Source organism: Podarcis filfolensis (genome assembly GCF_964270895.1).
Source record: "Podarcis filfolensis genome assembly, chromosome: 7".
NCBI lineage: Eukaryota > Metazoa > Chordata > Lepidosauria > Squamata > Lacertidae > Podarcis > Podarcis filfolensis.
In genome coordinates, this window is record NC_139603.1 from 66865236 (window position 1) to 66893075 (window position 27840).

Sequence of the window (27840 nt, forward strand, 5' to 3'; positions counted from 1 at the left end):
TTCCAGGGAGGAAAGAGTTTAATAATACAGTTGTGGTTCTAGTACCATCCAGTAAAAATGTTCTGAATATTAATTTACCTTAAAGAGTGTTAGGCTCCGTACACACTTTGTAGCACAAAGGTGATATTTTTTCCCAATCAAGAACTGTTCATTCTTGCCCACAACATGTCACTTTCAAACTACTGTAGATTCTAGATCCTGCTATCCACAAGGGTGGGTGTGGTTACCTGATAAGACGTTTGAAACCCCTCCCCTTGTTTAGGCTAACCCCTCCTTTTCTTCCCTGCACATGCCCTGAGTGAATGAAGCAGGAAGTGGTGACTGGGAACTTGATATATGCCCACCCATAGCATCACCAAGCAGGTGTAGGGAATACACCCCCACTGCTGGGACTGCCTACAGCTGCTTTCATCCATTTGCAAATGAGCACATTGCACGGCAATGCAGAATCTATCTGCAATGAGCTTTTTATTTCCAGAACAGAGCCAGTTTCTCAAGAAGAGCTTTTCAGGGGCAAAAAAATATATGCAACAGACTTAAATTGTGTGCGGACTACATGGGAGGGGGAAGCACTGTCTCCATTGGTTCTCGAATAAAATGCCATGGGTACGCAGCCTTAAGAGTTGCATATTATTTGGCGCACAACCCAGCAGGAAGTTCTTCTGCAGCCTCACTGAAATAGGAACTGCGTAGCAGCATGAGAACAAAGGAAGTTGCTTAATACCAATGGCCCATTTTGTTCAGTATTGTTCGCAATGACTGGCTGCAACTTTCCAGGGTTTCGGACAGGAAGTCTCTCCCAGCTCCGCCCGGGGATCGAACCTGGAAACTTCTGCAGGCAAAGCTGATGCTCTACCAGTAAGCTACAGGCCTTTCGCAGCAAGGCATGCAGACCTTCCCGGTGGATTGTGCTCTTGCAATGTAGTGAGGTAGACAACAGAAAAAAAGAACTCTCCATTATTAACACGGAATTTTAACTCTTGCAATAACATTTCAAGAAGGGGGGGGGGACGATAATGTTACAGACATACAGCTGAAATATTGGATTAATGCTCAACTCTGTACAGCTCAAATATAAACTTTTTTAACCAAAAAAAAATTAGACATTTGAGTGCATATCATGTTTTGGACATTTAGGGGAGGGGGAGAAATGAATGTTGTTTGCCACCATTTCTGCACTTTGCAGTCTGTTTAAATAAACAAGTATTTACAGCTTCAGTACGAACAACAGTGCATCCAAACCAAAGTGTGCATTAAAGAACAATTATTGCTCCTGGCCGAGACTTTCCTTTATTAGCATCATTATATTATTTATTTACTTATTTACTTTTTTTACACTTGTACTTCTCTCCCCCTCCCCATCCCCCCCCCACCCCCCCCACCCCCGGCCATTTTGCAGCTCTGTGAAGTCAAGATATAGTCTAACCGCTCTAGAATTCACTGGAGGAAGGAATCTCCCCATGGACTTCAGGAATGCTCAGAAGTGCATTATCTTGTACGTCAAGCCATTCTTCGCGGAAGGCTGGGAAAGAAGGCAAATGTTCATAGGGACGCACTTGCTCTCGGCATCACTTTGCGCAACTGTGTAATACTGCTGTAGCTTCCTGTAAGGCGCCTGCCTTCTCCTGGAACTTAATTCAGCTACCTGGCAAAACTTACCTTGAAACTAAAAGGCGTTTCCAACCCATCTTTTAAAAAAGGGGGGGACCCATCTTGTGTGTGCTTTCTTTAAACTCCTTTCACAGCTTTTCATTACTAGGATCTAAAGCCCAGCCTCACTGGTAATTACAGTTTGGCATTGCACTTTGGGGGGGGGGAGGGGTGTTGAAGGCTGTTTCAGCCTGCTAATCTTGCAAAGCAACAGAAAGGAGAATGCTTCCTGATGTTTCTGGAGGAACATCAAGCCAGCTCTGTTCTGCACTTGCTCTTTCCCATTTCTCCTCTTAAAAGAAAGCCTATATCTTCAGACAACGCAAAGAATACAATTCGACACTTAACAGGAAGTGTTTGGCACTTTCTGTTCCCGCGGCCCCTTTCCCCACTGCAATCCCTAGGCCTCAGCCTCCTGCCTTCATAGAATTGTACAGCTGGAAGGGACCCAGTGGATCATCTAGTCCAACCCCCTGTCATGATTTATTGTCTGCTGATCTCTCGACAGGAAGTGTCTCTGAGACAGGTGCTTTCCTATCTGCCCTCCTGGGTAAAACTACGATCTGGAAAACAAAACCATCCAGGCAATTTGTAAGCATGTGCTAAGTTACTTGTGGAGGATGGAAAGTGGAAGGGGGACATGGGTATCCTGGGATGGGGGAGATATCAGCCACCGCGAGCATCGCTCATTTCTCACAATACTGATCTCCAAGGCACTGCGGATCTGGATTTCCTTTCCCGTCCCCTCTGCTTCCCTGCACCCCCTACTCTGAGCATCTCTGATTTGTAGGTAAGAGGAGATCAAACTAAAGTGACCCCCAGCTCTGGAAAAACTCTGCCTGACCAATACCTCTCCTAATATCAAATACATGGGAGCAGACTGGGGCCAGCTACTCCTAGCCACAGAGCATCACGAAGACGCCCACTCTCCTCCTAGCCTTTGCCCCGTGTTTTCCGAACCAGAGGAGAGCTGTTCTTGCGCCTGGCTTTCCTTGCTCCTTAAACTGCCGTCTGCTCCGTCCACCAAAACTTGGAAAGTCGGTCCTGAACTTGGAAAGCTGATGGGCAGCAGGGAGGGGTGGGCGCGGGCACAATTTCTAGCAGGCCTCTTCGCCTCTCCACCCCGACGTGGCTACCCCTTGACAAGTGCACGGAGCGCTTGGGGGGAACGGGCTTAGCAGAGCGCAGGCGCGCTCCTCAATCCCACTCCAGAGGGCTTCCCAGGCCCGCGCGGCGGCGGCAACTGCAGCAGCGGCCGCCCCGTCGAGCGCCTCTTTTGCTTTCTCCTCCCTGCGCAGGGCTACCCCTAGCGAGTCCCTCGTGGGCGCGCTCGCGCTCTCTCTCCCTCTCTCTCCCCAAGTTCCCTGGTGCTTCTTTTTCTTCCCTCCAGGGGGAGACAGAGAGGCGCGGCGCTACCTGCAGCCGCAGGACTCGACGACCATATCCTCGTACTGCTTGTAGACGACGTTGTTGCCCGCGTCCGTGTACAGGATGCTGATGGGCGTCAGTTTGGTGGGCACGCAGCAGCTGGGCGGCGTCGAGCCCGGGTCCATGGAGTTCATGAGGGTCTGGATGATGGCGTGGTTCGTGGGCTCCAGGTGCGAGCGCAGCGGGAAGTCGCACACGCCCTCGCAGTGGTACGCCTCGTACTCCAGAGGGGCGATAATCCAGTCGTCCCAGCCCAGCTCCTTGAAGTTCACGTGCAGGGCCTTTTTGCTGCACCGCAGCCGCGCTTTCTTGCCGTGCCGCTTGCCGTGGCGGTTGTGGAAAGCAGTGCGCCTCATCCGACGGCTCTGCAAGCGCAACTGCGCGGCAGCCGTCGATTCCCGGGGAGGCGCGTGCGCGCTCTGCTGCTGGGCTCCCCTTTCGTGGCGCAGCTCGGAGAAGAGGTTCTTCCGACGGGACTTGGTGAAAACCACCAGCAGAGCCTTCTCCTGCTGCGCCCGAGCGCCTCGCCCCAGACCCAGATCGCGCAGGTCCAGCAGGGGCTGTTGGGCGTGAGTTCGAGTCCCCGCGACGGCGCGCACCTCAAGGCACAGTTGCTGCGGCTGCTGCTGCTGCTTTTTCCAGGGCTGGTGAGGCTGCAGCGCCTGCCACACATCAAACACCACCCAGCCGCCCCCGGCCTGGGCCGACGCCGCCTCGTGCAGGCCCCAAGTCCTGGAGTCCAGGAGGCGGCCCGACAGGCAGGGCGAGACCTGCACATGGGCCAGGCCTGTCTGCGCCTTGGAGGAATGATCGCCAGGGGCTTTGCGAAAGAGCCGCAGCTCCGCTCCCACCAGCTCCTCTTTGTCGGAGAGAGTCGATACATCAAACAAATACTTCTGTCTCCTTAAAGCGCTGGGCGAAAGATCGTCTGCAAGATAAAACGCATAATTGCATTCAGTTTCACCTCTGAAGCGGGAACGTGCGCGGGGCGGGGAGGAGGCGGGCCTTGCCCAGGTAGAATTGACCTCTTCCAGCAGCCTGGCTTGGCACGAGAGAGAAAGGGGAGCGCGGCCTTGCTCCTCTGCAAGCTGCTAAAATACCCGGGGCCTAGAGGTCCCAAATGGAATCCAGGGGACTTCTTTCCTAAGGGGGGTGGGAGGGGGATGAAATGGACTGCCACTCAAACCATGGAATTGTAGAATTGGAAGGGACCAAGAGGGTCATCTAGTGCAATCCCCTGCAATGCAACCTGGGACTTGAACCCACAACCCAGAGCTTAAAGAGCCTCACACTCTACCAACTGAGCTAGGCTGCTCATCAGTTAAGGCAACTGTAGATGGCATTTATCTGTATAGCCCAAAGAGGAGGGCTAGCTCCACTTTTTCGGAAGGCAATTTCTGTTGCCTCTTGACATTTCAAGGCATTAGGGAAGCTCTTAAGTGGCTTTCCTTGCATTTCGAATCACAGTGCTTTGGTGAGTCCTCACAGCCAGTTATTGTGGTTGCTGCTTGTGGGTACAAGCTTTCTGCGGCATCCACATATTGCCATACGCTGCCCTGTATTATTTCCCCACTTCATCCCGATTTACCATTTCCATGGAAAAATCTGTCTACTCCGGATTAGGGAGGGTGGGAATGCAGGAGGAATTTGATGAGGACAGTGTCCTGTGGATGCTGCAGAAAAACTTGGCCTGAGCATTTATTGCAATTGCTGTGTAGAAGGGCCCCTTATCTTTCTCTCAAAAGTCCAGGCTAACAGGATCCCCCAGGGCAGAGAGACTGGGGTGGACTGGGTGGGCTGCAGTAGTTGCTAGTGGAACCCCTGCTGTTCCCCTAAAACAAAACCAGGAGTACTGAGAGTAGATCTATAGTGCTGGGGATCTGCTCGCTGTTGTTGCCTTGCTCTCTTAAGAACCTGGGATCTTCTGCATACAAAATAGATGCCCTCTTCCTCTGTTTTATACTGTGTATATTTTAAAAACGCATTTCTTTTGTTTTTCCAAAACCTGCTTATATGTGTGCTCACATGGATTACATTCACCCTGAGACAAACCTGGATTTCTTTTTTTGACACATATTGTGTACAAAGTGTAGGCTGTGAAAAGCAAACCAGATTCAAACCTCTCCCCCCCCCCCCGCGCCTTAGCTGCTTTCCAATAAAAAAGGTTTACAGGCCAGCAAATACAAAAAAATTCCCCCAGCCTCTGGGTTTCCCCCAAGAGCTAATAAAAATCAGTATATATTTCAACAGTAAAAGTGTCACCACACAGAGCCTGCTCTCGTGAGCTCTGCACTGCAGCTCAAGCTGGGAAAGGGAGGCTGAAAGGGCTTGCAAGAGACCCGGTTATTTATTGATCGCGAAGGTCACTACTAGTATTCCTAATCAGTGTGTTTTTACAAGCTAAAAGACCTGGTTAAAAGGTCTTGGGAAGACGGGTGGGGCGGAGGGGAGGCGCAGGAGGGTGATGGATGGGAATCAAGACCTTCCAACTTGCCAGTGACAGGAAGAATCAATTTCACATTGGCGCCCCCACCCCAAAAGAGAGTGCCATAACCCTTCCAGCTAAAATTGGCTCAGGGTTCCTGCGCTCCTTTGAGCTATGCATTTCACCCATACACAGGAGCTGACACGTTGTTTGGGATTGCATAGCAGAGGAATAGGGGAACCTTTTCCAGACCAAGGGCCACATTTCCTCATAGGCAGCCTTCGGGGGACACATCCCAGTGGTGGGCAGGACTAGAGGCAAAAAGTGGGAGGAGCTACAGAGGTGACTCTTTCCCATGGGTAGGCAAACTAAGGCCCGTGGGCCGGATGCGGCCCAATTGCCTTCTCAATCTGGCCCACGGATGGTCCGGGAATCAGCATGTTTTTACATGAGTAGAATGTGTCCTTTTATTTAAAATGCATCTCTGGGTTATTGGTGGGGCATAGGAATTTGTTCATTCCCCCAAAAAAAAATTTAGTCCAGCCCCCCACGAGGTCTGAGGGACAGTGGACCGGCCCCCTGCTGAAAAAGTTTGCTCTTTCCTTTGTGAGGGCTACATTCCACCCACCCACTGGTCAGAGGTTTCTGCACCCTCTCTGTGCCTCTGTTCCACAACCAGGAAAGCAAAAGGCATGATCCGCAATTCGAGGACGCACTCCCATCAGGCAAAAAGCACTCGAGGAGGGATCCCCATACAACTAGTTAGGGACGTGACCTGGGAAAAGGAGGGTGTCCCAGCGATGGGCATAGCTTGGAGAGTATCCTAGCTCCTGAGGTCTGGGAGGCCCTAGACCTGAGGTTCCCCACTCTTAACGTAGGATAACAAAAAGATTTGCAGCAGCGTAGATTCAAAGCATATTCACCTATTCTAGCTTTACATGCCTGGCCTGGTGTATATTTACTCAGCAGTGTGTCCAACCGAGTTCAGTGCCCTTACTACTGAGTAACTTGGACATGGTTTCAGCCCAGTGGTGTTCAGTTGTATTATTCTAAGGAGAGGATCATGGCAGCGTTCTGGATGGAAGTCGTCGTCCATATCATCTTAGTCCTGAGAAATCCATAAAATTCTTGGATGCTCACACTAAGTCATATTCCATTACCACAAGCCTTGGCCAGAGGATCAAATGCACTTGGGCCAGGTGTGCCCTTTTGGTGGCCAAAAAGTCTTGTGTTGCAACACTGGAAGGAAAGTATATCTCACTGCATTGCTCGGTGGTCAGAAGACTTAGCATAAGAAAAAGATACTTTTAGCAAAGAGAACAAACACTTGAACATTTTGGGTCCATACTTAGAATTGTTTCCATGAAGCACATGCCCAGGAGAATAGCCTCTGCTGGAGGCTATTCACCCAAAACCTTTTGGCCCCAGCACAAAATTCTGAGAGGAGCACTACTTGGCACAACACCCACACGGCCCACCCTTGGGCTGGCCAAGCTGGGAGGCAGAGCTGTCAAGCTGAGAAGGCGCGCGGCCACCGGCAGCCATGTGCCTCATAGGCTCCATGCCCAGTTGACCAATCCACCAGGGGGTGCAACACTTGCCCTGTTCTGGCCACTGGCAACCCACACTACACCACTGTGGCAGGGCGGCAGGGAGAGAGTGGGGTTTGGACAGAAATAGATATAAATATCTTGCAAATACCTTGACTCTCTTCTATTCCTCAGCTGCGTAGTATGTGAGAAACGGAGGATGCTGAGCCCTCAAATATTCCATAGTACTGCCCTACAAGGTATTTCACTCCTGATACCATAAAGTGAGAGCAGGACCATAAAGAAGGCTGATCGCCGAAGAATTGACGCTTTTGAATTATGGTGCTGGAGGAGACTCTTGAGAGTCCCATGGACTGCAGGAGGATCAAACCTATCCATTCTTAAGGAAATCAGCCCTGAGTGCTCACTGGAAGGACAGATCGTGAAGCTGAGGCTCCAATACTTTGGCCACCTCATGAGAAGAGAAGACTCCCTGGAAAAGACCCTGATGTTGGGAAACATGGAGGGCACAAGGAGAAGGGGACGACAGGACGAGATGGTTGGATAGTGTTCTCGAAGCTACCAGCATGAGTTTGACCAAACTGCGGGAGGCAGTGGAAGACAGGAGTGCCTGGCGTGCTCTGGTCCATGGGGTCACGAAGAGTCGGACATGACTAAACGACTAAACAACAACAACAACCATGAAGTTCAATATGTCACAAATTTAGAAGAGATATTTTGCAAACACCCATATATCATCCACTGAACTTAACCTCCTGTAACTGAAAAAGGTTGCTGATACAATTCTCTTCATCTGAAAGCTACAGTAACATGTATCACCATGGTTGTGGGTGTGCATGCTGGAAATAGCAGGATGCATTAAAAAGGAGGGGTCTGTCTGTAAGGGAGAGTTGAGAAATGGAGGAATGAGGAGGTAAGGAAAAGGAGGTGAAGGTGATAATGTGGTATGTATTTTTATTGGGGGGGGGTTTAAGATACAGTAATATGATATATATGTGCAAAGGCTGGCTATGCAATAGGAGAGAGAATAAGACATGGAAAATGGGGGTGATCTGTGTGCAAGGGGGTGCTGAGAAAAGAGGGAGGGTGAGAAAAGTTTGTGAAGGTGGAAATGGGAGTGCAAAAAAGGAGGGAGTAGGAGGAATGGGAATAGGGTTGAAGATGCCAGCAGGGGCATGAAGGAATATGCAGAATAGGTGGGGATGAATGCTTAGAAAGTCCCCTTGGCTTGGGGAAACATTCAATGGGAACTACTTTTGAATAAACACAGTTGCAAGTTTGACTTAGTGCAGAGTGGATTTGATGGTAAGGCAAAGTGCTCAGGACAGGAATGGTGGGGAACTTGTGGTCCTCCAGCATCATCTGCGTCCAGTGGCCATCCTGGGCTGGGGCAGATGAGAGTCCAAAAAACAACCACCTGGAGCACCACAGGTTCGCCATCCCTACCTTTGAGCCCATTTGCTCTTGCTCAGTACTGGTGTGTGTGTGTGTTGCTGCATCCATCCAAACCCAAAGTGAGCACTTAGGCAACACGCATGTTGCACTCACGCAGGTAGGCATACCATCACACATACTTAACACAGCACTCTACCTCTCTTCCCTTCTGCTTTCTCCTCAGCTCACACACCAACCTCAAGGGACTTGTGTGTGACGGTGGTAGCAATACTAGGTAAAGGTAAAGGGACCCCTGACCATTAGGTCCAGTTGTGACCGACTCTGGAGTTGTGGTGCTCATCTCGCTTTATTGGCCGAGGGAGCCGGCGTACAGCTTCCGGGTCATGTGGCCAGCATAACAAAGCCGCTTCTGGCGAACCAGAGCAGCGCATGGAAATACCGTTTACCTTCCCGCCGGAGCAGTACCTATTTATCTCCTTGCACTTTGACGTGCTTTCAAACTGCTAGGTTGGCAGGAGCAGGGACTGAGCAACGGGAGCTCACCCCGTCACGGGGATTTGAACTGCCAGCCTTCTGATTGGCAAGTCCTAGGCTCTGTGGTTTAACCCACAGCGCCACCTGCGTCCCTGGTAGCAATACTGGTGCCAGGCTATTTTGAGCCCCAGGCAAAGTAACTACTTGCACCCCATCCCCCTTCCCCCCAAATAGTTAACTTCAGTGTTCAGAAACAGATGTATTGTAGAAATGATTAAATTCTTCAAAATATGAAAGTAAAATGTCAGATATAGTGTAAACTGACCTGTATAAAGCTGTGTTCCTTAAAGGTCTCTGAGATCTGCACTCTAGGCAGCTACAGACGTGGGTGGTAGCTAACTATTGTTCTAGTCTTCCTTTGTTAGCCCCGCCCATTCACCATTGCCACGCCCCTTCCTTAAAGAGACATGGAGTGAAATTTAGTTGATAAAGGGAAAGAACATACCGAGTGGCCCCATTACTTGCTCTTCTTTCTGAAAGGAAATCACTCGCCATCTCTCTCTTGCTCGCTCGCTCTCATTATAAGAAATCATATCAAGTTAAAAGCAAAGCAAACGGTCTTAATCCCTTACCACTTCTAAATCTTCTTTCACCGGTAGACAATTGCTCACTTTCTCCTCCTTGGCTTGAGTAACAAAAGCTCGACCAATTCATGCAGGGTAGGGCTATCGACGGTCGCTAGCCGGGACAACTAAATAAAACTTCCATGTTCAGAAGCAGTATACCTTGGGACACTAGACGCGTGGGGACCGCCACCTACATGCCTTGCTTCTGGGCTTCCCAGAGACATCTAGTACGAACAAGATAAATCTGAGTCCGATCCAGCAGAGCGATTATTGCATCATCGCGGTATCCAGCAAGGCGATTATTACGTCATCGCCTTGATTCAACCGGCGGATTGCGTTTGTTATTAGCAACGATAAACCTCCCCTCACGCCCCCGCAAAGGCAGCTGAGCTTCCCTACCTCGTTTTGAAGTGAAGCTATGCTCATTAAGATCGAATGGCAGCGGGTGGAGGAGCGTGGCTATGATAAACTGAGATTAGAGTCTAAAATGACCTAACCAGCCCCATTGCCCGGGAGGCAACACCACGCCGCTCCTCCTCCTGTCTGACGACTGCACCGACAACCATTTCCCTCCGCATCCACCACGCATCTGTCGCCAGACAGGGGTCCCCAGATAGGGGTGGGAATGTCTTCTGTCTTAAAAGGAGGGCAGCTGGCAGTCAGCTGGGTCCCCAGCAGTGGTTGTTGGACTACAACTCCCATCGTTCCTGACCACTGGTCCTGCTAGCTAGGCATGATGGGAATTGTAGTCCAACAACAGCAGGGGACCCAAGGTTGAGAAGCACTTGTGTAAACAACACTGAGCCCAATGGGCCGATGATCTGGCTCAGAGTCAAGCACCTTTCTGTGTCTCTGTATATACAAATCCTTCCTTCCTTCCTTCCTGGCAGCATGCGAGGGGCCAGCAGGGCGCTCTGAGGTCCCAGGTTCAATCATTGCAGGTAGGGCTGGGAGAGACTCCCTGTCTGAAACCCTGGAGAGCAGCTGCCAGTCCGTGTAGACAGTATTGAGCTACCTCGACAGTGGTCTGACTCTGCATAGAGCATCTGCCTGTTCCTTCACCTACCTCACAGGGTTGTTGTGGGGTTTAAATACGAGGAGAGAGAGAGAGAGAGAGAGAAAGAAAGAGAGAGAGAACACCATGTAAGGTGCCTCAAGCTCCTTGGAGAAAAATGGTGGGGTAGAAATACTACACACAGAGCACACACATACATATATGCTAGCAGAGATTATGGCTGTAATCCGAGATTTACTTGGGTTATCCCTCTCCGTAGCAAAGCCGCTCAGAGGAGGATTGGGAAGAGCCCGGGGCCACTGACTGAGTTCAGCAAATGTTCCCTAAACCCCATCAATGAAAGTGGGAAGAATCCAGGGCCCAGGAGCAAGGGAGAAGAATTCGGATTTCCAGTCTCCGGACGGTGGGCACAATCGTGCACACGCTCCCTCCGAGTCAAGCGCCCTCCAGATGCGATTTGCCCCCTCTGTTGAATTGCCACTAACCGGAGGAACTGGGCTGCAGGCGCATCATTTTCTAATGGCTTATCGAGTGGCGGGTCAAATTAGTCGATAATCCGCAAACCCCTAGAATAAAAATGGGGTCGCTTTCTTGGGGATAAATGCCATCAAAGTCCAAGGGAATTTGCACAGAATTAGGACCCAGACGGCAAGGCGCGTTTCGATTTATTCAGACGCGAAGGCCTTTGCTTTCTGCTGCTGTTTGTTCCCGTTAAAACAAGGCGACAGGATTTATCTATCATTTCAAGCCTAGCCAAGGAAGCCCCAACACCCAACACATCAAATCTGCAAAAGGAAGGTCCAAAATTAATATATATTCACATACACACGATGAGATGCAAATGGTGGTGGTGTCTGTCCTCCCACATCCTCCAGTTTAGTTAGAAGTCTCGTTTCAGCCTCTGTGGAAACTAGCCGTTTTGACTTTTGGCTGGCTCGGTTTGGTAATCCCTCAATCCTTCCTCAAACCCTTAGTGTACGGTCAAGAAAGTGCATCGTTAAAGCGAGGGAAGATTTCAAAGGCCACACCTCATCTCAGGCACATCAAGGGCTCAGTAAGCAATTAAAAAGATAAATAATTTTTAGAAAAATAAATAGAACGCGGCCGTAGCGAATGCCAGAACCGGCGTAGCCATTTCAAAGCGCATAGCGGAGGAGTCGCTTCAGAGACGCACAAGCCAAAACGGTTCCGTTCCCTTTTCATAGAATCAGAGTTGGGTCACGTAGTCCAATATTTCACCCAATGTGGCGCTTGAACCCACAGCCCTGAGATTAAGAGTCCCATGTTCTACCAACTCAGCTATCCCAGGGCGGATCCATAACTGCGCCAAGACTTATGTAAGATGCGCTGCATAGCGCCATAAGAACGATTTTTTAAAAATAAGAAGAATGAGCAAAATCTTCTCTGCCTGTTGGTTTATTGACAATCTGATACGGGGAAGAGGAAAGAGGAAGAGGTGTTTGAAACTTCAGGAGGAAATGGGGGTCCACACACTCCAACCCTCAACCGAGGGAATCTCTGCTTTGAAGTGAAAACCGTGCGATCCTTACTCAGCTCTCTCCAAACCAGCTAATCTGAGGTTGCAGCCGCAAACCAAGTCACTCAAGTCACTCACCTAGGCGGAAAGCCCTATCGAAGGGAACGGGTCTCTCTTCCCCGCTTAGGATCGGCGCTGCAGCAAACGCCGGAGTCGCGCCTCTCCAGCTCCCCGAGATTCCAGCGCCTTAAATTAAACTGGAAACGGGGGCGTATCTAGAAAGGAAAAGTTGCTTCTTTCAGGAAAGAGTGGGGTAACCCTCCGCCCTCTCACCGACTCGCTGCGGTTATTCCTAAACGGAACTAGAGCTCCGTCCTGACCTGTAATACGATCCCCGTCCGCCCTAATAAAAGAGGGGGGCGGGATCCAGACTTATTGATTCCTTGGGGGTTTTCAGGCTGAATTACGTCCCACTGATTTCAGTCGGCTTGATTTACGCAAGGAAGTAACTCAAGGGCGGCGGCCCGAAACGTAGGAGATTTCTTGGGTGGATTCCTATTTAGCCTGTTTCATTATTCCCTCTCTTTCCCACATGTTCAGGCTTTGAGTGCCGCTGATTTATGGAGCCCAAACGGCACCGTCTCCGCACACAGGAGCTTTCAGCAGGGTCGACGAGTCCAACGCTTTGCAGAAATATATATATATATTGGAGAGCCCAGGAGGGGACCCCAAAACAACCTAGTGAGGACTGGTCAAGGAATGCAACAGTCGGAGAGAAGGGCGGAACACGGGCTTGCAATGGATTCTCTGTGCAACGTTATTTTTCCTAAAGTCTCGCTTGCATTGGGCAACGATGTCCGAGTTATATTCTCTCTCTGCATCCCTTCCCCCTCTGGGTTCAACTATTTTGGACGCTCCAGACCTCGTCGAATTTGTTGAGCAGTTCCTTCTGTTGGGTTCACGAAGGGAGGGAGGATTTGCAGCAGATCTACTCGGAAGCAATTCCAGAAAAAGTTTCTTGTCCATCCCTATCCAGGTTTCTCAGAGACTCAGCAGCGCTTTTTACATCTGCCTAAGGTTTCTTCCTAAGCGTGCGTAGGATCGCGGCCACCATTTCTGCTCTCAGATAGCTTGGCGGCTGCAAGAGAACTTGCTTCCCAAGTAAGCGTGTTTCAAAGAAATGAAGTTAAAGCTGCGAGCCATTCTTTGGGAATTAAGTGGGAAGAGATCGGTATTCTAAGCGACCGTCAGCCCGCTTGCTGCGTTTCAACCAAATACTCTTTCAAATACGATTTAAAACCAAAAAAACACTCGATGGTGCGACTTCAAAGCACTTGCGCTCTGAACCCATTCCCTTCGCATTTGCTTGTAGGTAAGACTACACACGCGCTTCTACACCGTGTGAGCCAGTAGATTTCAAGATCTTAGGACCGCAGTTTTACGAGAGAGTAAGTCACATAGTCTTTGGCTGGGCTTACTTCTGAGTGAACGTGCTTAGGATAGGGTTGCGTGGCTTATAATTGAGTGGACTCTTTCTATGCATCATTCATTTCAATCAGAGTTCCAGGGATCTACCACTATGAGGTGAGCAGCTTGGGGCCAATTTCTAGCTCCCGTAGGATCTTGACCCTTCCTAGGAAAACGTCTCTCGGAGTAATTCTAGACAGCTCCCTGGATTCTCAGTCTAACAAAAACGGCGCCTCCTTTTACTAGTGGAGATATGGTCGGGCAGCACGGGCCCGCGAGGCTGCTGTCTTTGAGCTGCCGTCGAGGAAGCCTCGTGGGACTTCTTTGTGAGTAAGCAGACCTCTGGCTGCATGGTTAGAAGCCCTACAATTAAATCAGGTTAAACATTTTAAGCTTGCTACCTCTTTCCGTTCCGGTTGCCCCTCCCCGATTCCCTTCTGCCTCACCGCCTCAGGTGATTTCTCGCCCTCGAAAGGAGGTTTTTCTTTTAAAAGAAAATAAAACAAAATCGAAAGGCGTGCACTGAGATGCATCTGGTGTGAAGCGGCTCCTCTCTCCGCCCCCCACGTCTTTTCGCCGAGATTCGTGCAAGCCACCAGTATTCCCTGGAGATGGCACGCCAAGGCGCTAGTCCTCAAGGTCTTATCTTTTTCTCCCTCTCGTTTACCAGAAGATTCGGACGACTGCCCCGTTCCTCCCGTCTGTCCCCAAGCTAGGCTGAAGCTCAAGGAGCCAGGAGAGCACCCTAGATGTTTGGGAGGCCCTTGGAAGCCCCGCTCTTCATTGGCGGCTGAAAGCCCCCGTCGAGGACCCTCCTGGTGGCTGGTCAAGAAACACCCGCAGCCTGCACAGTAACAGCCGTGACAGCCTCGTCTTGCGCCTCGGCCCGTCTGCGGCAGAGCGAGACGGGCCTTTTCGCCTTGGGTGGCATTGTTTTCCGCCCCAGAGAGAGTTGTTATACAATATATATTACTCCAGGACGGGTTTTAATTAACGGTGCGCTCCGGTCATTTAACCGTCTTGAAAAGCGCACGTCGAAAAGGGACGGCGCCTCGCCCTCCTAACCGAAGTCTCCACCTTCTCCAACTTGGTGGCCCCTCCGGATGTTTCAAGTGGTTGCCCAAACTAGGTTGGAGGCTGCTGTGAAGACTTGACACCCGGAATGGGACTCTCCAGTAGTTGTTGGACTCCAATTTCCATCAGCCTCAGCTGAAAAGAACACCAACAGACAAAGATGATGGGATATATAGTCCAGCCAAGGCTATGTCAGACGACAGGAGCCCCCCTCTTAACTGCATTAAATACACCAGCCTTCGCCAATTCTGCCGGAAGCGCTTAAACTACAACTCCCATCATTCCTGACCATCTGTCCTACTAGTCGGGGCTGATGGGAACTGGAGTGCAAGGCAACAGGTGGGGAGGCTGGCATAGACTGCTGTTAGGGAACATCAACCCAAGTAATCCTTGAAGCCTTGATAGATTTACCCCGAACAGCCTAATCAACAAGCCAGCGTCTTCGTGGAAAACTAGAATTTGAACCCAGTTAACCAGACAGGTGTAATCGAAGGAGCGTGTGTATAATCAAACTATTCCCGTTTCGGACCGTTTCAGCACCTGAATCTTCCACGACCGAAAATATATATGCCACAAGAAGAAATTAAGGAAGAAACGCAGAATTGGGATTTTTCAAACCACAACCCGCAACAGGGTTGCATTCACTCTTGGAGTAGACAAATCGAAGTTAATGGACGTGACTAGCTTGGGTTCATTAATATCAATGTGTCTACTCTGATTGGACTTAGCAATGTATACAGCCCGTATAGTGTTTTGCCAAATACCAATGCGCGGTTGAGAAAGATGGAGAGGCTGGGAGTTTAGACCGCTTAACAAAATCAGATTAAAACGATCGAGGTGGCAGTCAGAGCTGCTGCGATCAAACGGTGCTACGGAATTCCCTGGGCTTCTGGGCTTCGGACGGCGCTGCACTGCACACGAGTGAAGGACAGCAGGCGAGACACCTGGCTTTCCAGATGTTGAAGGATGGTGACTCCCATCATCCCTGACCACTGGACCTGCAGGCTGCCGGAAGCGGAAGCTGGAGTCCAACCATTTATGGCTCACCCAGCGCTAGATAGGTCCAACTGGCACTGTTTTCCCATTGAATTAAATGGGGACGATCATACGAGAAACTGGCCACAGCCAATTCGAAACTATATTTGTTTACTCCCTGGACTATAATGGGACTGGCTCACTAGTAAGTATGCATAACACTGCGTTTAAAGATAAGCAGTCTCCTTTCCAGCCATTTAGCAGGGCTTCATTTTTTATTTTAATAACATGTATACAGAGCTTGATTTTAGTAAAACCTTTAAGGGGTTTACATTAAAATAATCAATAAAAGCAATTTTAACGCAATTGAAAGCAGTAATGACAATTCAAATTAACGGGGGGGGGGTTAAAGCACGTCTATGTGTTGCGCCCTGGTAAAAAGGTAAAGGGACCCCTGACTAGTAGGTCCAGTCGTGGCCGACTCTGGGGTTGCGGCGCTCATCTCGCTTTATTGCGCCCTGGTAGGCTTGCCTAAATGAAAATGTTTTAAGCAGATACCCGGAAGTGCCGAGGGAAGGCGCCTGCCTGCTGTCCACAGGCAGGGAGTTCCAATGTTTGCGTGCTCCCACACCAAAAGCACGCTTTCTTCCAAGTGTGGTCTGAGTAGCGTTTATGTGGCGCCTCTAATAGTGCCCCTTCTGCAGATCCAGGTGGTCGAGTGGGGAGAGGCGATCCCTCCGGGAAATCCAGCTGCTTCCTCCCTCTCCTCCGCTTCACTTCAATTGCGTGAGGAAATCCTACAATTGCTGAGCCCAGGGAACGCCTTTAAAACGTCTCCGCAACTTTCTGGCGGGTAAAGTTGCACTTTGTCGAACTGAAAGGTTCCCAAGATAAAACGGGTCAACTTGCGTTTCACTAAAAAGAAAACTTCTCGGGTGACTAAAATAAATAATATGAGTTCTGACGAGAGCATCCGCCACTCCTTTAGCTCCCAAATGCAACAGAACATGAGACTGCAAGCTTCCGTTGGATGTGCACGCTCTTTACTCAGAAGTAAATCCCATTATTTTCAGTGGGGCTTTCTCCCAGGCAAGAGTGTAAAGAACTGCAACCCTGAAAAAGCTGTTGAGAGTAAAAATACGAGAGAGATGGCCCACAAACTGCTGTTTTATTGTCTGCAACGTGTTCTTGGCTCAATAATCCTCCTTTAATGGTGGGTTTATTCTGCTTGATTAGACAGAATCATAGAGTTGGAAGGGACCCAACAGTTCATCTAGCCCAAATACTTGCAATGCAGCTAAAGAAGTTTTTTTCTGCCATGCTTCCGCAATGCTGCCACCTTATTGCTGTCCGGGGGCGGGGCAGTGGGGTGCGGCGCATCAACAGCAAGACAAAATTGGACTTTTGGAGTGAAATGTTACAGCAAGAAGTGTTGCAGGAAATGCACTGGTGGGAAATGAAGCAGTATGACCCGCCTCAGACTTTTGCAGGAGCAAATAGCATTGAGAGGGGGATCCCGTGCAGCCGCCCCATAGAATCAGGAGCAGAGCGTCATTAATGCGCAACAAAAGACGGCTGATAACATGGGCGTAGCTAGGGGGGGTCAAGGTCAATACAAATCTGAGGTTCTGAGTCCCCCCCCCCAACAAAAATCCTGGCTACTCCCATGGCTGGGAAGGCCAAGAGGGAGAATAGCTGTGTCTATTCAGCTTCCACATCTGATCACTGGAGCAGCTTTGGTTTCCCCAAGATGGTGAGAGAGCGCAGAGTCAGGCCCCTTGAACCCAGCAAACAGACCAAGGAGATTCAGCAGCGCGTGAAATAATTCCCCTTTCCCTTTTGTTACCTCTCTCTCTCCACATCCTTCCCAACACACACAAACATACTGTTGTGGCGGTGATAGGTAGGAAGAGGTGCCCGGGTTCGCCCTGGAGATGGAGCCACCTAAGCTAGAGTTCTGACTCAGGATCACGAGCAACCCGGAGAGGTAGGCAGCGCGGTGAAGTCTGCCTCGAAGCCCCTCGCCGTCCTAAGGAAATCCCCAGTGGGATGAGGACCGTCGAAGTCTGACGCACACAGGAACAAGGGCATCATTCCTGGAGCCAGGATGGTCCAGAGAGGAAGCCACTGCAGTGCCTTCCGGATGTTGTTTAACTCCTGTCATCCGTCCTCCTTGGTGCTGATGGGACTTGGAGTCCAAGGACATCTGCAGCGCACCAACTTCGGATGCAGCGCTGGGCTTCGAGCGAAAAGAACCGGGTTCAAATCCCGTGCTTGGACCCAAAACGTGGACTAGTTAATCATTTCTTCTTCCTCTCTCTGGGTTGTTGTAAGGCTTAAAGGGGAGGAGGGAGGAACCTAGTATAGGCACGACAGGTGCAAAATGAAAGTGTGAGTGTTGGATCACCCCTCCCCCGACTACTGGCTATCCTTGGGCTGATGTGAGTTGCCCAGCAAAATCTGGAGGGCTATAAATGTCTGGCACAAAATAATGTACACGGCCTTTCCACAGCTAGGGAAGTGGCTAAAGCTTTGGACCAGGAATTCTCAAACAAGCATTTCTCGTCCTGACCTCCTTCAGGAGGGATATACACCTATCGCCGGCACGCGTAAAATGTGGGTCTCCAAGGGCCGCTAAGGGAGGAAGGGAGAGATAGGATAAATTCCGCTTATTCCAGCCAGTCTGAGCAGCCACTTCCCCTTGGCTGAGCCCAGGAAGCTCATCTGAGGGTGAATGGGGATATATGACACTGCAGTCCCGCATACGTGCTTATGCTTGTTTAGTTTTCTTCCTATTGTGAACCGCCGAGGGATCTTCGGATGAAAGGCGGTGTACAAATTTAAAATAAAAATAATACTCAGAAGTTCTATTAATGGCAGTGGGGCTTATTCCCAGGTAAGTCAGGTCTGAGGCTGAGGCAAGAAACCGCATTGTTGTTATTACATTTATTTCATTATCACAGAGTTGGAAGGGATCCCGAGGATCATCTAGTCAAACCCCTGCAATGCAGAAATCTTTTTGTCCAATGTGGGTCTTCAACCCACGATCGCGAAATTAGGAGTCTCATGCCCTACCGTACCGCTTCATGCCAAAAAATAGGCTTCTGGGCGGTTTACAGAATATAGAAAGGCACTTCAACGTCGATGCAGGTGACCATATTATAATTATTATTAATTTATATTGCGCATTATAAAAACCACTGAAACATTAAGGCGTGTGATCATAATACTGTATATATTTGCTTGTTGGCTTGCTGCTTCCTTCCACAACAAACTTCTTCCGTGGTTTCTGATGTATAAAAACCGGTTCCATAAACAGCAGCAGGCTACGACAGTCCAAAGACCTCTGCAATATCAAAGCACCACTCGAAAGGCGATGGACTCTCCTTCGTGGGAAGTTTTTAAACAGAGGTTGGATGGCCCTCTGTCCGGGATTCCTGCATTGCAAGGGGTTGGACTAGATGACCCCTGGGGGTACTTTTCCATTCTGCGATTCCATAATTCTATGAAATTCCTACCTCGGTCAGCATTCTGTTCCCAAGCCTATGTGCCAGCGAAACCCCCAAGTGAGACGCAGGAGATATAGCGCCCTCCCGCCAGCAAGCTCTGCACGCAGCGGGCTCATAGGACGGGGCTGTTTTCCTTGGGGCACCTGCGCTTCCTTTGTGGAAAGACATTTCCACGAACACACCCAGTTTACATCATAATGAGAACTCGGGAGCGAGAAATCTTCCAAACTGAGGTCCTAGGCCAATCCGAATCAAGGCCAGCTATTGCGATGCTACCGGACAGACGGATGTTACAGTGAAGAAACGAACCTCCTCCCTGCGTAAAGTGCTGCGTTTTCGCCTCTCTTATCCTCCACGTCTCCCCGCTTCCCAGTACTGTGGTGGATTCAATCCCCAGAGCCGGATCCGAAAGGCAGGCAAAGTTTTGGATACATAAATAAGTACCACGAGCCACGTGGCTGTATGATCCCGTTCTGCCGAGTCTACCGTGTTTCCCCCTTAAAATAAAATAAAAAATACAAAATCAGGTTGCCTCGGGCTTAGACTTACAAATCTCCTTCCCCGGAACAACAAGCCTGGAGTGATCCCAGACCAATACCGTCAAAGAGTAACACAGAGCAATTTGGATCCAAGCCCTCTCACCAGAGGTGCCTGCCAAACCCTGCAGACATTCGTTGCAAACAAGTTATTTAATTCCCCGCCCCTACACCTAACCAGATGTGTCCGCTCGCTTGCGCTGCCTTCCCAAAGAAAGGGGAAAAAGCGTCCTACGGAGTTCAGCGAGGCTTCTTCCGAAATAAGTCTGTCTAGGGCGGCATCTTAAAGTTAGGCGCTTTCTTGGGAGTACCACTGAACTCAGTAGGGATTGCTCCGGAGTAAACATGCTTAGGAGGGGGACACAACAGTACTGTCCTCATCCCAGGCGTTTCCTGCGTCCAGACAATATGCCTCCAACTCAGTTTAGTGCTGGCTTGCTGGGGGGCGCGGGGGGGGGGGAGAAGGACCCCCAGGCTGGTCCCCCTCCCTTCATCCCGGGTCTTCTACCTCTTTGCTGGGCCAGGGAGCGCAGATTGGAACCGTCTGGGGGGCTCCGTCGCTCCGGCCGTCTGGTCTGCATTAGCGGTTTGTTGTTTTTGTTTTGTTTTTTTATAAGGGGCTCAAACAAATCGAATACAAGGTCGCCCCATCATTAAAAGCGGTGAATTCCCTTCTTCCCCGTTAAAATACTTCCCTGCTTGTATTTCATTCGCCTTTCGCCAACCACAACACAGCCCCAAAGGCGCGGCCCGGATTGCGCTTCCCTCGCCCCGGCCGGCCGGCCGGCGGATGGTCCCACCTAGAAACCCGCCGCTTTCCGTCAACACGCAGCCCGAGAGGAGCTGCCAGAGGGACCCGCATTCCTCAGCCGTAGCAGCCCAGCCCTGCGTCCCACCCCGCAGGGGTTGTTTTCGAACTGCGGGCGCTCCCTGCCCCTCGAAAAACTTCCCTTCCCTCTCGCCTACCCGCAAACCCCCCGAGGGATATGAAAGACGCGTCTACCAAGAACGCAGGGAGATGCCCAGCTCGAGCACAGCAGCGCTTTGCGGCCTGCTTGCCTGGCTTCTCCTTCTTTTTGCAGGAAATATCGCCACTAATTTGGAAACACACACCCGAGAGATAGATAGATAGATAGATAGATAGATAGAGAGAGAGAGATACACCCACTTCAAGGCTTTAAAACCAGCGTCTTCCTCAAGTTCCACACCAGCAGCAATGCAAAGCCAGCAGGTGGGCAGTGTTCACACGTGACGCTTGATGCCCCAGTCCACCTACTGAGGGACAAGTGGGACTTCCCTCCGGGTAAACGGGCAGGGACCGCGAGTCTCCCTCTGTTGCTGTTTCCTTAAACCTTAAAAAAGCAAACTCCATTTCCCTTCCAAGTTCTCCAACTTTCACACGCGTGTCCAAGTTCTCCAACTTTCACACGCGATTCAGAGGGAGAGGCTACAAGAGGCGTCACAGCAGGGTTACCACGGGTGGTGACCTTCAGATGCTGTTGGACTGCGACTCTCACCATTGGGCCATGAGACTGGGAGTCTAACGGCACATGGGGGCGCCACCTTGGTGACCCCCGAAGATAAAATACTCAGGTGTAAAAGATGGTCAAGCACGCGGTCCACTTCTCTTCTGCTTTGTACAGGGACACGGTATGCATGTGGTACACAAGGGATTGTATCCAAATTCAACCCAGAGAAGGCCTGGAATTAAGGAACCTAAATTGGTCAGGTCTATTCACTTCAATGGGTCTACTCTGAGTAGGGCGAATATTGGACACATTCCATGGAACGGAAGGGGAGCCTCAAAGAAGCTGGGATGTTGTTTTTTTTAGTGTCCTGTTTATGAAAAGGGTCGTGCCACGCTCAGCCCTCGCTAAGTCCTCTCGGTCCCTTTGCTGAAACCTGCAGATCTTCCTGTCCCCGGCCTGGCATCCCGATCCCAGACACGCGGAGGTGCCCGCGGCAGATGGACCTGCCCTGCAGCCCGTGTGAATTCTTGAGACACTCATCCAAGGCAAACTCAGCGAGGCAGAGAGAACCGTGCTCCAAAACGGAGATCCACGATTGTAACCAAGACAGCGCCTTGAAGACAAATACAAGTATGTATTGAAGTGGCATAAGCTTCCGCGAGCTAGGCTGCCCTCGACCAGATGCGCGGAGTGTAGCGTGCTATCGTGAGTTACAGGAAGACATACACGTGGAAGGAGTGCGTTAGAAAGAGGCCAACAGCGAAGTCAGAATGAAACTACCCGCAGAAAGCAGAGACGCAGGGAGCATAGCCATTCACAAAACTGTTGCTGCTAATCCACACGCATTGGCCAATTCACACGTGAGCAGGTTTACTTGTTTTTGAAACCACGTGGCGTGCTTTCCAGCCTTATATTCACCTGCGAGGAAATCAGTTCGACTGAACTCACGGACTTCGGCTGCGCCATGAGAAACTGAAGTCCCAGTCCCGGTTGCTTTCTTCCAAGCAAGCCTATTTCTGATGCGCCAGGCACGTGTGAACTCCGTGGAAAGAAATGCCTTATGGACGTCGTGTCCGTGGGCATTCCCAGCACCCACGAGCTTCCACTGTTTCCAACCTGCACCCCTGCCGCTCGTTTTTAGCATATCCCTGGTCAAGAATATACCAAGCGTTTAAGAGCCTGCCGGCCTGCACTTCCCTCGCCTCCCACAAATTCCGGGATTCCCAAGCCCTTCTTCAAACCCCTGAGCCTCACCTGCCTTTCACCTTCCTCGGGTAGTAAATCACAGTAATCACTCGCTCTCAGGCGGGCCTGCCGATTTCTCACCCCAGAGCCTGAGCTCTGAGCCCCCATAGAATTAAATGGGATTTATTTCCGCCCAAGAATGTCTAAAGAGTTCTCAAGGAAATAAGAAGAAGAAGAAGTGCCTTTGCGGTTCACCCCTCAATCCAGCGGCAGTTCCTAATTGTTCTGCTTTATTGTGGGGTTTCTGAACGTGGGGAGAGGGAGGGCGGCGGCGGCGGAGCGAGCAAGCACCATCTGCGTTTTAATGAGTTTACTTCATGCGCCAACAGTAATTTTCCTACATACAGCGAGGTCCTGTCTGATCTTGCGACCATAACTGGGAGGAGTGGTGAAAGGGGAGGGGGTAACCGGGCTTTATGGGAAGGGGGGAGGAGTTAATGCTAACTATCCCCCACTTTCCCCCCTAAACACGTAACAACAAAAATAATAAAGCATGTGAGCCAGCGGAGCCCTCTCGGATTAATAAACTATTCTGAAAGTTCTGCACCGAAGGAGGAGGGTTTCTTTTTTTTAGGGGGTGCTATTTTTTTAAGTAACGCCCTTCTAAAAACCACCAGCGAAGTCCTAACCGTGCCATCCTAGATCTAAGCAGGTCCCATCGATTTGCAGCCGAAATCACTTTGGATTTATCCCCGTGGAAAGGATGGATCGGGCGCGCTCCTGAGGGTGTGTATTATGACTCTCTCTGGCCCTCAGCGGACGCTGCGCGGGGAGGAGAGACAGAAGCGAGACTTAGGATCGCTTCTCTTTGCTCCAAGCTCAGCTGAAACCAGAGAGGAACCCCATCACTCCGCGTTACTTATAATGTTTTGGGAGAAAGAGAACAGTTTCTTTAGCCAGATCCACAATAAATCACCCTAGACTCCAGCAGAGTGAAAGAAAAATGGTGGGTGGGATTCGTAGGAGCGTCGGTTTCTATAAAAACAAAAAATAAAAAAGGAAGCCATTCCAGCCACTCTACTGCCTTTTTGTTTAAAGCGACATTGACCAGGCGAGCAAATTCCGCGGCGATCCTTAAGGGAGGGCTTGGAGGAGAATTATTCCGCGTTAGGGAAATGGAAAGTCTGTAGCTGCGCGTCGGGCAGGAGTCCTGCAAATCTTTGGAGAGGAGTGCTCCGGAGCTGCTCCTGCTGCTGCATAAGCCTATCTCAGCAATTAACTGGAGGACGGGGGGAGCGGAGAGCCCACAGGGAGGTGGGCTTTGAAAAAGAAAAAGGGGGGAGCCCAAGCGGGGGTCGCCTGCCACTTCAGAGGAACGGAAGTTCTCTTGAAGTCCTCCCCGTCGAGGGTGCGCCATTGGCTGGCCCGCCTTCATTATGGGAGACTAGACAATCTTTGATATGTTATGACATGAACACTCAATTAGATCACTGAGTTGAACTACTCCAATCAGGGGCTTGATGCTAAGCAACCCTCAGAAGGTCCAGCACGAGGTCACAGCCTGTGACACATCAAATCAAAATCAATGGGGACGGCGGGGGGGGGGAGGAACGAAGGCTTTCCTCCTCCTCCTCCTCACCCCCGCCCCTTCACCAAACCAGGGCTCCTCCTGGGGGAATTGCTCTCCCGATTGCTCTGCCACCATCGCCCGCCTTCCCTCGGAGAAAATTCTCCCAGGAGGGCAAAGTGAGATCCATCTTTGGAGTCACGTTTTCAGGGTCCTCTGTAGCCTGCAAACTGTCCCCCTTCCTATCCCTTTTGTTTAGAAGGCAGCGATTTAAACTGGAGAGGTGTGTCCCAAGTTGGTTGTGGTTTTTGAAACAAACCACATAAAAAACATCAAGGAAGGGTGGGGGCCCGTTTCCTAGCTGAGAAGCGAGATAATCTCTTTTAAAATCCGATAGCACCCTATTCTCCCCTCCTCTCCTTAGAAACCCATTCTTGGTGGGGTGGCGAGCGAGAATGGAGAATTAAGAAGCCGTTCAGGTGCCACCGACCAGCTATTTTTAACCGAGGCTGCCAGCTAAGGCCTCCTTTAGAAGGATTGCTCTCAACGAACGAGCAAACGGATAACCCATCCGAGAACAGTGTTTCAAATATGCCTAGCATCAATCTCTCTTTATGGTGGTGGTGGGGGCCCGGCGGAGGAAGAGGCGCAAGTAGAAGCGCGGTTAACTCTTCCCGTGAACCGCAGATGAGAGTAATCTCCTGGGCTCCCCTTCCCCAGTGAAAGCTACCTTACGAATCTCTGACTCATGTTAAGCTTGCGGTCTTGCCGTGAGAATGGAAGGGAATCGCCTGGGGTTCCCTCTGCCTATTCACTTTCCGATTGCCCTTCGAAGCAATAAGGAGGCAATAGATTTAAACCTGAAGACAGGCTGCGAGATACCTGTAAGGTAGGGAGCAACGGGTGGTAAGGAGCCGGGATTTGGGGGTGGGGGAGAGAGAAAGGAAAAATGGGGGGTGTAAACAGTTTAAACCCCGGGGAGGGGGGAAAGTACTGTAAGTTAAAATCCCCCAGTAGGAAAATAAATAACGTTTTAAAAAAACAAAAACAGAAGAAACAATTTACTCCAGGAGGATAAAGATGGCCATGGAGCATATAGGAAAACGCCGAACAATGCCTGGAAAGTGTCCATGCCTCATTAGCCGGTCTCAGCGTTGTTATGTTGGTTGAGGGGGTGTTTCAAGCCCCCCCTCATTAATTGCTGGCGTCCCCATCTACTTGGGGCAGAGACCTTTAAAGGACAGGGGAGCAACTCTGATCTTTTGAAACGAAGCGCAAGCTTTTAGTTCATTCCTTCTATTTTGCTCTTTTTTTTAGCGGGAGGGAATCAGCTACCATTTGCACCCGGCGGTTTTGATGTTTGCTCCCTCCAAGGCTTTCCAAGGCTCAAGAACCAGCCCCTGGCTCGGTTAGGAGGGCAGCCGCTGCGCGCAAAGGGCCCGGACGAGGCAGGCAGGGAGACCTGAACAAGGATGTGGGTCGAGACCTGACTTTGGGGAAAGAGCGTGCTAAATGGGAAGGGGGGGGAGAGAAGGAGGGAGAAGAATGTGGGAATGACTGAATTTACAGTCATATTTATGGATCATTTATGATCCCCAGAAGGATCCTCAGAGATTTCGGAAAGCGGGACGGGGACCAGCCATTAAAGGCTTAGAGAAGCGCATCACCTACAAGGGAGTGAGGTGGGTGGGTGGTGAAGCGATCTTTAGGAGATCCCGAGATCTAGCTCGACCTGAAGATGCTGCGATTGTACCCAGATTTGTTTGTTTGGGTTTTTGTAGGTTTTTTAAAAGTGGAGATGGCGGGTTTCTGTGGAAAAGATACGAAGTATGTGTATGGGGCGGCGGATTCCCACGGAATCCCACGGAGGCTGCCATGCATTAGGGAGGGAGCCCTATTCAACCCGGCGGGATTTGCTCAGCAGTAACCGCGTGCCGGATGGGGTCGAAGGTCCTTTTTATTTTGCACCGGTTTTAATATTCATTGTGGCTAAATGATTCTGATTCTGTGGGAGCTGAGGCGCGCCTTCCTGGCGGTTAGAACCGAGCAAGCGCTGACCCTCGCAAAGTTTTATTGGAAACTGACCGAAAAAGAACAATTCCCCCCGCTCCTTAATTTGTTTCATACAAAATCGGGCCCGGTGGGAGGATAACCCGCCCCCCGCTCCCCGTCGCGATTAACCTGGCTCTGGATTTCCACAAGGAAACCGGGGGCCGCGAACACAGAGACACATCCCCACCCGCCTTCGGATTACTCCGGATTCCGCTGCGCTTTTAATCCACCGAACAGAATAATTCCCGTAGAAACGGCTTCCTAACACAGCACCGAAAAGAAAACGCGACCCAGAACTGCAGCTCATCCCGATGGGGGGAAAAGCCTGCGAAACATTTCTGGCAGATGAGAGAGGCGCTTCCGTCGAAGTCCGGGCGCTTTAAGGTTGGATCAAGTTTGGCAGAGGCAAGACAGCAGAGAGAAGGGAGAAAACTTGCTCCAGAAACAGAGCTCTCCTTTCCCTGTTTATTTCTGAGACGCCGGCGCAACGGAGAAACCAAACGCGAGCGTTTGTCCCCAACCCAACGGCGATCCCCCGGTGGAGACCACCAGACGCCGCTTTCTCAAAGGGGCGCCCCAGCCTCTTGTGCGCCTTGGACTCTTTGGAGGGACCCACCAGAGTCGACGGGGCAGACGCCCCAGGAAGCGCGCACAAAGGCGGAGGGGGTCCCCCATCCAAGCAAGGCACGTGCTACTCCAGTGCAAGTGTTCCGGAGTGTGTGTGTTCACATCGAGACGCGTCTGGGACCTCCTATTCAGACTGAACTCCAGAAGGATGCTGGTGGCGGAGCACACAGGAGCACAGCTGTCAACTTTTCCCTTTTCTTGCGAGGAATCCTATTCGGAATAAGGGAATTTCCCTTTAAAAAGGGGGAAAGTTGACAGCTATGCACAGGAGCTGAGAGGGATTCGGGAGCCTGAAGGAATGACGGGGAAGCCGGGGGAGTGCAGTCGGATCGGTGCCCGTTTTGGGAGGAGGGAACGGAGGGGCTGCAGGCTGTAAGGAGAGAAGATGGTGCGGGGAGAAGAGATATTTCGGGAAGGGAGGGAGGAGACGACGGTGGATGGGGCTCGGGGAAGTGTCAGAAGGTGGATCGGGCCCTGGGAACCCGCCCGAAGAAGCTGCCCGTCGGCTGCGCCCCGTCGGCTTACCTCGCCCCCTGTCCACGAAGCTGGTGATGGTGTTGGCGGCTTTGGAGGACTGGAAGAAGGTGGCGTTGATGCCCAGCTTCTCTGCGATGGAGTAGGTCCGGTAGAGGGAGAGCATGTACTCGTGGGGCTCTACTCGTGGCGACGGGGCCCAGGCGGACGGTCCCTTCCGGGCGGCGGCGGCGTCTCGGAGCGCTTGGCCGTCCTGTGGGCTCCGCATGCCCTGATGGGACTCCCGGAGAGGCTCGCTGGGCGCGTCGTCGGCGGGGATGGTGGCCTGCTGGCAACAGGGCAGATCCCCCCAGAAGAAGCAGGCGAGGAACACGGCGGAGAGCAGAGCCCGGGCCGCATTCATAGCGAGCGAGCGGCGGCCCCGGAGCCAAGCGCGCGCCCGCTCCGCCCAGGCGAGTCCCTCGCGCAGCGCGCACAGCCTAGCCCGGCGCAGCTCCCTCTGGCCGTCTGCGGCGCGGCGCTGGCTGCGAGAGAGGCCACAGCCCGGCCCCGGACACGCCCCGCGGCACGACACGCCCCTCCCCGCGCTGGATACGCCTCCTCCCCCGCCCGGGAGGGGTTTTTGTTGGGGGGGGGGTGTGACTGTGGGGGGAGCCGGACGCTGCAGGAGCCGGAATCTCCTTTGCGCCTCCAGCCAGGACTCAGCCCCGGGGGCGAGGTGTGTCTTCCGAGCATGTGCAGAGTGCAATGGGCGTAGCCAGGATTTATGTTGCGCGGGGGGAGGAACCTCAATTAGTTAACTATTTTTATTGATTTACTTGATTGAAGGAGGGGAGCTGCCCTCCTGCCTCTCCTGAGCCCCTCG

At 51.3% G+C, this 27840-nt stretch overlaps 1 protein-coding gene across 1 annotated transcript; it reads right to left on the bottom strand.

Moving 5' to 3' along the window:
- GDF6 (growth differentiation factor 6) lies at nucleotides 1–27480 on the bottom strand. Its single transcript, XM_083622749.1, has 2 exons — nucleotides 27027–27480; nucleotides 1–4006 (listed from the first exon to the last, which is right to left on the bottom strand). The coding sequence occupies exons 1-2, from the start codon at nucleotides 27376–27378 to the stop codon at nucleotides 3063–3065; spliced, it is 1296 nt and encodes a 431-aa protein (XP_083478875.1). The 5' UTR covers nucleotides 27379–27480; the 3' UTR covers nucleotides 1–3062.
- Between the last annotated feature and the right edge of the window lie 360 nt (nucleotides 27481–27840).

Excerpts from the sequence above, each read along its gene's own strand:
- GDF6 (XM_083622749.1), bottom strand. The coding sequence starts at position 27,378 with ATGAATGCGGCCCGGGCTCTGCTCTCCGCCGTGTTCCTCGCCTGCTTC. Across the intron at positions 4,007-27,026 it reads CTTCGTGGACAGGGGGCGAG|ACGATCTTTCGCCCAGCGCT; the intron begins GTAAGCCGACGG and ends TTTATCTTGCAG.